The sequence below is a fragment of the Ictalurus furcatus genome, chromosome 12 (genome assembly GCF_023375685.1).
Source record: "Ictalurus furcatus strain D&B chromosome 12, Billie_1.0, whole genome shotgun sequence".
NCBI lineage: Eukaryota > Metazoa > Chordata > Actinopteri > Siluriformes > Ictaluridae > Ictalurus > Ictalurus furcatus.
The window spans coordinates 13892414-13902012 of record NC_071266.1 but is presented as its reverse complement, the minus strand read 5'-3'; the positions used below and the strand labels follow the sequence as shown (position 1 = coordinate 13902012).

Sequence of the window (9599 nt, the reverse complement as noted above, 5' to 3'; positions counted from 1 at the left end):
AAGGTCTGCGAGCACTAGTGAAAAATTCTTCTCTTTGGCATTCTTTTTCAATTTAACGCAAAGGTTTTCATTACAAATGATATTATGAGCAATAACTTGAGTGAATCTTAGAAATATTTACATGAATTTCAGAGTTTCATAGTATGTGGTACTTTTTGCTTTAATGACTGTGCACTCGAGCTGACACAGACTCCATACATTTGTGCAAAACCTGATGATCCATGTTAGATCAAATCCATTGGAGTGTCGTCTGATCACACGCTTCAGTAGAAGAGATTTGACATGAGGAAAATCTGACCTTTTGTACAAAGCAGTTAACAATATGGTCAATATCACACATTTGCTTACATTTAAATAGTGACGAAAGAAAGCAACATCTTGAATATTGAATAGTCGAGATGTTAAACAGTTCCTTTTTTTGTTTTTGAATTTTCAGATTTCTAAAACTTTCTGTTTATTTCTAGTTTTTTTAAAAAAACAACCATAAATCTGGTCTCACGTTTTCAGACCCCACTTTTGCTTGTTATCCATTTTAGAGCATCTTAATAATTATTACTCCAGTGAAATTAAGTTGTGTAAATTATGAGAGTGAGGTATGTGAGTCTGGACCTGTTGATCCTGGAAGGGGAAGCAGTTTAATTGAAACCATGTCATTGACTCTTAAAATCTGTAATCCTTCTTAAAACATTTCTTACATTTTGATGACTAACATTGATGATAGTTTGAGCCAATACTACATGCCTAGAACTAGATATTTGCATAGAAACCACATACATGTTTATACATACACTCACCATCCACTTTATTAGGAACATCGGTACACCTGCTCATTCATGTAGTTATCTAATCAGCTAATCACATATCAGCAGCACAATGCATAAAATCATGCAGATACAGGTCAAGAACTTCAGTTAATGTTTATATCAAACATCAGAATGAAGAAAAAGTGTGATCTCTATGACTTTAACCATGGCATGGTTGTTGTTGCCAATTACAATTAAATACAAATGCATTTGTATAGCGCTTTTAACAATAGACACTGTCAAAAGGCAGCTTTATAGAAATATATAAATTCAGGATATAGATTTTAAATGTATATATTGAGCCCTAATGAGCACGACAGAAGCGACAGTGGTGAACCATCCACAGTAACCTTGTGTATCTTTAGGCAGTCCATGTAGGACCATCCTCAGCAGCAGCGAGTGATTTCCAATTGATGAAACTCCAACCAGAAGTAGGGCATCAGGATGGATCAGGCATGTCTGGAGAGCAGAAGGGGTCAGGTGGTCACTGGTACCACATGGGTTGGTTTGAGTATTTCAGAATCTCCTGGGATTTTCATGCACAACAGTATCTAGAGTTTACGCAGAATGGTGTGAGTTGTGTGAGTGGAAATGCCTTGTTGATACTGTTGATAGAGGTCAGAGGAAAATAAGGATATCAAATAGATAACTGATTAAATAACTGTACAGGTGTTCCTAATAAAGTAGGCGGTGAGTGTATGCATGTTCTCTTGAGGAAATGCCATCATGTAGTGCCAGTCATGTGACTCTGAGATTATTATTATTATTATTATTATTATTATTATGAGTCAACAATGACATTTTTCAGTTCATTTGACACAATAAATTGTTATTCTTATATTTGAAACGAATGCATCAATGGCACAACTTCCTTCTCATTATACATAAGGACATTTTAATGTCAATAGTCTTAAGGATAATATAGCGTACACATATCATTCACGCGCGACGGTATTTTAAGGGAACTTGGATTCATGTATCAGAGATAGCAGTAAGCCAGATGTACAGTTTCGCATCGCAAACGAAATGAGTCCGATTAGTGTAAGGGAGTAATGAGGCTGTTAACCCGGTAGCTTTGGGAAGGACTTGCACAATAGCGCGTCTGTTCTGAGCCTCGTCTCGAGCCGACGTGTAGCCTGTGATTAGTGCGGTTACGCGTGTACCTTCCCTCCCTCCCTCCCCAGCTTTCTCCCTCTCATTCCCTCTCTCTCTCCCCCTCTCTCACTTACACATCCTTCCTAGCTTTTCAGGGAGTAAAGTAAGAAGTGGAAGAGGGACTGGGAGAGAGAAAGTGTGATTTGAAGTCTCTCTCTCTCTCTCTGCTCTCTCCGCTCCTCCTGACTCAATGGGTCCGTAGCGTTATATTAATTATCAAGTTCCCTGTTACTAATTTCAGTTTTATGTAAAAGTTTACAAAAAAAAGGTGGGTGTACGATAAAATCCGCTTTTTGTATTTTTTTTTTAAAACGCGGACTGCACAGAAACTTATTTTTATTATTTTTATTTTTATTTTATTTTGTTTATTTATTTTTTTAACTTTGTGCTGTCCTGCCTTGTAGTCTCACCAAAAACTTGGAAACTATGGATATTCGGATGAAACGAAGACCGTGGATCCAAGACCCTATATCCCTCCTGCTAAGTGTTGTGTTCGTCCTGTGCCTAATTCTCCGGGCACAAGCAGGTAAGGTGTATTTGTTGAAGATATATAATGTTATGTATACACACAGCTACAAACCCTCAGCAGGTCTCTTCTCACCTTTACGCGCGCGTTTGTCTCTTTCTGCTTTTACGCATTGGTGATGGCTCACACAGAGATCACAGATTAATGATGAAATCTTGTCTATACGCATAGAACACGTTCTCATAGTTTTACATATTATAAAAACCACGTTCCTACATGTGAGATAAAGCCCTGGTTGTACTCGGATATTCCAGGAGGTGACAGAGGCTTGGACGGTGCTTTAGCTCAGGGCTGGCTGCAGGTTCATGATGCTGGCTGTACAGGTTCATTTCACTCAGTTTTGTCAATGATTACTGCAATGAACTGGGCAAAATGGAATATTCTGTATAGCCTACAAGTGTAGATTATAATAGACCTGGATTAAGCTGAGGTTAACTTGTGATCTGTCCTCACCTCTCAGCCTCCAATTATAAAGCATGAGTTTAGAAACAGACAAGGCCTAAGACTATGTAATCACATGCTTGTGTATTTTTCTCTCCTAAATATAGGAATATATCATCTTCTTTCAAAGAATTTTGATTGTTTTTGATTACAGGCTTTTCAAATAGCAACAGTCCAAGTACTGGAGTAATTAATATATATATATATATATATATATATATATATATATATATATATATATATATATATATATATATATATATTTCTCTCACTATATGATCAGTTTATACACAGCTACCTAGTTTAAAGTGTTAATTATAGCCTATGTTACTTTCCAGGTGAAAGAACCAACAAACAATGTGTAAAAAGATTAATTCATAGTCTATATTGAATTTGTTTGTTGACATTGAAATTTCATAGATGTAAATAGATAGAATTTCATAGCTGTAAACTCATTTGTGCTGAAAAATGTTTTTTGTTAAAAAAAAATCGAAGCAATTTTAAAAAGAGAAACTCTTCAGATGAGAAAATGCTGCGTTTACTGCTTCAAAGCATAATGTATTTGAAAGAAAGCCTGAATATGTTTAATGAATGGGTTATTATGAAGCACTCAGAAGTGAGTGAAAGAGTTAGTGTCTCCCTCTGTGTGTGTGTGTGTGTGTGTGCTTTGTTCAGCTATGTTTATATAACCGCAAACGTCAGGGGAAAAGCAACATTTTTTTCACCCATAAAAAAGCAGAGTTTAATAGTAAGATGAATGCTTTACTGTGTATGCCACAGATGAGGGTGTGACTGTGTCACTGTGAGAAAGCAGTACAGATGGCTGCTTGCACCTATAGGAAGATGGTATAAATGTTAGCATCCACTTAAAGAAGTGCTCTGACCTTACACTGTCAAAAGTTATTAAGCTTAGCAGCATTTATTTTCTGGCTTTAATGCTTGTGGATGTGTTTGATAGAAATAACTTGACTTAATTTTTGTGACATCATACAAAGGGGTGTGGTCAGCAGCCGCCTTATATCATGTCAAAAACAATCATCTTGGAGCAGGAAACATGACATACTGTATGCTTTGGCTAATTTTTATTATAAAGTTATAATGTGTATATCTTGTTATCATTAATATATGACACATACAGTATTTATGATATATGTATATACGTGTAAACTTGACTACTGTAACAAAATTAGGATAAAGTTCATTCAAATTATATGCAGATGTTTATAATTTTAATTATTTTCAACATGATTCAGGTTAAGATTTAAAATATAATAAATGGAGATGTATAAAGGGATGCATGAAAACCCCCACAACTGTGGGGTTAAACGAGGCATTTATGTTTTTTAAGGCATTTAATGGTGTTTTTATGAAGCATTTTAATAAGCAGGGAAATAATGTACACTGGGACACATAGAACATCACTTAGGCCTACTACTGAGTATACAGTTTATATAATTTTAGAGATTGATGTTGGTTTATTTTTTAAAGCTGTGTGTTACACTGCTACTGCAAAAGATACATTATAAAATGTTACTTACCCATTAGTGGTGGTTTTCTACTGTGATTATTATATATTATATATATTTTCCCTTCATATTTAGAATTTGCTGCCACCGTTCGGTGAAAATTTGCCCTTGTCAACTAATTTTCATAACTGGATTCTTACTGTTATCTGTAGCTTCTGACTCCAAAAGAAAGAACATTGATTAACATTAATCTGTTATTTAACATTAGTTAAGATTTCTGAATTTCTTTTTTCTGCCATTTGTTCTGAATCTTCAGTCAATCAGAAACATGATTCATCATAAACAGCAACTACTACATCCATGATTAAGACAGGAAGTGGTTAGCATTTTGTCTTTCTCAATGTAACATTTACTTTAGGCAAGGTCTGTCTGTCAGGTCATTTGAACAAAACCCAGATAGATTGAGCTTTACAATAAACTGGTGACACAAATAATCGCTTTCTTGCATTTGTAGTTTATGTGCTTGTTCTGTGGTCTCGTGCACCAATACATTTCACTCAAATGATTAAATTAAATCACATGACATTTAAAATTCTGAGGAATTTCACAGGTACTCATGATATGAGTTTTGTACTGTAGAAAGTTGTAATAATAAGATGGCCAAATTATCTAAAATTTCGTTCCATATCTGCTACATATTAAACTTACAGTTACATTTTTACTGCAACTTTATTAGATTGTTGAAGATGCATTTTCTGCTCAATTCATTAGTAATGATGGCATGGCAAGATCCTCCACAATGTTCATGAACCATTTTCCTATGGAATGTTCATATCTAATTGTTTTCAGCGAACTCCACAGGATTCTTGAAGAGAACTTCCACAGGTACTCATAACATGACTTCAGTAATCACTTTTGACTTTTCTCCTGTGGAATAATGGGATATAATGCATGTTAACTTGGCCTCTGCCATCCCATTCCCATCCCAATGCTCACCCCATCTCTGAGCAATTTTTGAAAGGCCTTTAATGAGAGTGGAACCATCAGCACTTTTACAGAACAGCTCATTGGTCCATTGATGCCTTTTATGGCATGACAGAAGTGCGTGTCATTTTTGTCCACATAAGAATGGGTTTCTTTGGTAATCCATCACTCATTATGTAGTTGATGCAGCTCATGCTGCATTGTTCTTCCATCACTTCCTGAGGATTAATCATGCTGGATTATTGATGCTCACTTTGTGGGCTTTGTGCATGTTGTCCAGGAAATATGTGAAGTGTGGTGCTTTTCATGAAGCAAGGCAGTGGTTAGGCTCCATTTGTTGTTGAGGAAGTCTTCTCTGTTCTGCATGAGCTCACATTTTGTGCTTCCATGTCTTTGAGTTTGTCACAGTGCAGCCTCTTTTTGATGCATGACTTTCTTGACAGCTCGACACAGCTTAAGATGGAGCTTTTCTTTTATCAAACGGTTTTCTGCATCACATTCTGCTGCCCTCATGACCTGGGTGATTTATCTAGAAGTATTAGATACTTTCACTTGCTAAAATGTAATGTTTTGCAATGCAGGAGGAAGATTTTATGTTTCTTTGGGACTCTTTTAAGGGTATCATCCAGGAGCCGGTAAAAGTGTTTTTCTTCAGCGTTCACTGGTCATGTTGGTGCATATGCAGTGAAGATGGTAGCAGAGCGCTTTCCAGCAAGAAGATGCTATGTGAAGTGTCATAAGCCTTTTAATTAGACCAATCGGTGTTTCTGTAAGACTGAGAAGGAAGCTTTTGTTTCAGAAGTTATAACAACCACCTTCTTCCCTGAGAGACTCCTCATCCAGGAGTCTGGTTTCATTCAAAGGCAGCAATGTTGATGTTCTATCACTGCAGTTCTTTTGCAGTGAGTTCAGTCCGATATTCAGATTTGTCAGTGCCCTTGTATCCCATGTTGCAATACTTATAGCAAGTGAGTTTAGGTTTTGAACGCTGATGGGAATGTCCTGATTACTGATCGGCATGTTATTTTCCGGATGCGTCTTTGAGACATGGATGGTTTAAAATTACATTTAAATGGGTCAGTTGCATTTGCTAGCTGTTTCACATTGCAGTCTATTAGACTACTGTTTAATATTGCCGTGTGCAATAGCTTTGGCAGACCACCAGGGGGAGATGTAACCGATCATGTAGATATAATTGACCTTCATCACTCCTCTGATACATAATACAGCTCTGTATAGTGGGTCTTCCTGATGTGACGCTGTCTGTGTGGTTTTAACAGTATGTATGTAGGCGTACGATATTGATTTAAATAATCATTGGGAAAATTTCCCAGTTATTTATACATGAAAAAGGCATAGATCCCAAGCCTAATTATCAGTTATGAGGAGGTGAATTCTGTTTTGAGACATATAAACTCTTCTATATTTAATAATCAATGGTTTAAGCCTAGTTTGAGAGCTACCAAATTCCTGAGTGAAAACCACACCCCCTCTCAGGCAAGCCTATCTAAATGTCTCATTTAATAATAAGTGAAATGTTTTTGCCAAACATTGCTGAAGAGGGCGCTAACACTGCAGACTGGATATAAAGTGGCCAACAACTGAAAGAATTGGAAGAAAAGGTCCCTTTGTTCTTGTTTGCTCTCAAGCTCTCTTTATTATTAATCCTGTTTTGTTTGTAGTGATCTGCTGTAACATGACATGAGACAGTGGGACACCAATAACTGGTGTATATTTGCATTTATTTTGTTTCCTCGTGCTGGTGTACAATGAGTAACATAAATTCAGTTTGCTGGCATTTCATGCTGTTCATTAGCACAGCAGTATACTGTACATAGACAGCTCTCTGGTCTTCATCTTGGTTTATCCTTTTTAATAAAAATTGCAGTCTTCACAGATGAAATCTAGGGCTCAAATCAAGAGTAGAAATGGAGAGATATTAACTGTTTATACAATCATTCTAACAGGACTGTTATTAACCGTTATTATTAGTTTAAATAGTGAGATGTGGTTTTGAGTTATTTGGGTTTTATTTCTGTAGTTTAGATTAAAAGGTGTAAATGCTTGTTGATGATTAAGGTGTTGTACTATTTTGTTGTAGTATTCATTCTGTGTAATACACTGTTTGTGTGAATTTGTGTGAATGCAGGCCTGTGGTTCACTGAAAAAAAAAGATATATTAGCAAGTAAAAATATCTTAAATATAGGCAATTTTATTTAACTACTATTTCTCTTAATTAGATTGTTCTTAAACAAATACAGTATAAGACTGTTAAGCTTCATTTTTACTTATTTGAAGCATTTATTTCTGGAAAAAGGGGAAAATTATATGCCAATAAAATAAAAGGTTTGAAATATGTCTAGAAATAGGATTAATGGTCTTTTATAATTGTTACATAATAATCTCATAATGAGAAATATTGGATTACTTCTTCACTTGCTAAAAGATAATACGTTTTGCAGTGTTGGTTCTGCAGTTTTGTGGTACATCATTATGTATTGTAATATAACTGAAAAGTACAAATGAGCCACAGACACAAATAATCATGAAGGTAATTTAAAAAAATCTTTATTATTGCTTGTCATTTTTTAGTAAAACAAAAAATAAAAATTCTAATCATAATAAGTGTCATGTTTCAAAGATGGATTTGGAAGCAATCGCAGATATACAATGTTTATTTAAACAAACAAACAAACAAAACAAAGCCACTAAGACAACTTGGCAAAATACTGTGGCAAGAAACAAAACATGGTAACATGGAACACAGTAGTCTAAGACAAACGTAAGACAGAGAAGCAGTGCAAACAATGGCTATATATAAGTGTGCTCATTAACAGAAACGTGATTCAGGTACAGATGGTCATGTGACATGTAGTACAGTGCAGTGGCTGATGGGAACTGAAGTCCAGAGTTACCTCCTTGATATATGACAATAAGTAATTAATAATAAATAACCTTTGAACCAGTTCTTGAAATATGCCAATATTTCTGTTACTTTGTATTGATAATTTCTACTACATTAACACTATTTCTCTCTAATATTTTCTTTAATATTAATAAAAAAATAAATAAAATGCTGTGAGTTACTTGTTAAAGATAATGTGTTGATGATAAACTACATTAGTCAGACCCTCCAGGATTTTGTGATTTTGTGAGCGCAGAAATTAACGCAAAAGCAAGGAAACGCTGCAATATTCGGAGGCGCTTGCAATTTTTCAAAATTACCGCAGATTTGGGTCTAGACGGGTCATGTGACATCATCACAACTTGTATTCAGCTAAAGCCCTCTTTGATTCACATGCTTCGAACATGAGTACAGCTAAAAGGTCTCATTTACTAACAAACATCACTGCAAAAGACCGTACAAAACAATTTTGTATGATTGCGATTTCGCTAATTCAAGTAGTTTTCTGCAAAAAAAAAAAAAACACAAAAAACCAAAGAAGTTTTAAAAAAAAATGTTTAAATCCACAGCAAAATCAAGCATTTTTGGCTGCAACAATCACAAAAAAACTCTGCGAAATCCTGTATGGACTTACATTATGGAAATAATTACTAACTTGATTAATAAAACAATCTACAACCAGTAAATAATTAGCCGTAGATCTATGTGTGTATAGTAATATATTTACCAAGATAAAAGTCCCAGGAATTATGAACAAGCCAGTTTAAACAAGTTTGTTTTCAATATGGATTTCAAAAGGCCTATAGAGCTAGCTATTCCTGAGTTTTATGTGAGAAAAGCGTCTTTTATTGGCTGAGCTGTGAGTAGGCCTGCCTCAGCAAAGTGCTCACTGATTCCTGAGATAAACATTAAAAAACCAAAAACCTTTAATTAGGAAAAGCCAGAATAATAAGGCTCAGGACTTCAAAGAAACATGATAAAGACACAGGGTCTATATCTGAAAGTAAAACTAAGATATGTTACGCTGAGTATCGGAGCTTGGACAGAAGGTAGTGTGTGTCACTTTCACTGTAGCATTTAATCTCATTATCCCATTAATTTAATGAAACACTGTCATTTCTATTCCTTTTGTAGATTTTAATCATATAGATATGATCACTTCAGTGACCTGTAAAAGCAATATTATTTAAAGTTCCTGTCTAGTCTGTATGCTAAAAACATAATACATTTTCAAGAGTTCCTTATTTTACATGAATTACATCAGCCATTTATTCCTTTAACAACATTTATTGGTGCAAATTTTACACACACCATGCTG

The 9599-nt window shown here is 35.1% G+C and overlaps 1 protein-coding gene across 2 annotated transcripts in view; it reads left to right on the top strand.

Moving 5' to 3' along the window:
- Positions 1–1370: 1370 nt before the first annotated feature.
- The window catches only part of col11a2 (collagen, type XI, alpha 2), a 76074-nt gene continuing 67845 nt past the window's right edge, over positions 1371–9599 (top strand). The window contains exons 1-2 of one of the 2 annotated variants that reach the window (XM_053637641.1): positions 1371–2226; positions 2363–2484. In XM_053637641.1, coding sequence (XP_053493616.1) covers positions 2385–2484 — 100 coding nt within the window. In that variant the 5' untranslated portion in view covers positions 1371–2226; positions 2363–2384. Of the gene's footprint in view, positions 2485–9599 lie in introns of both variants that reach the window. The other variant, XM_053637642.1, reaches the window with a different exon arrangement.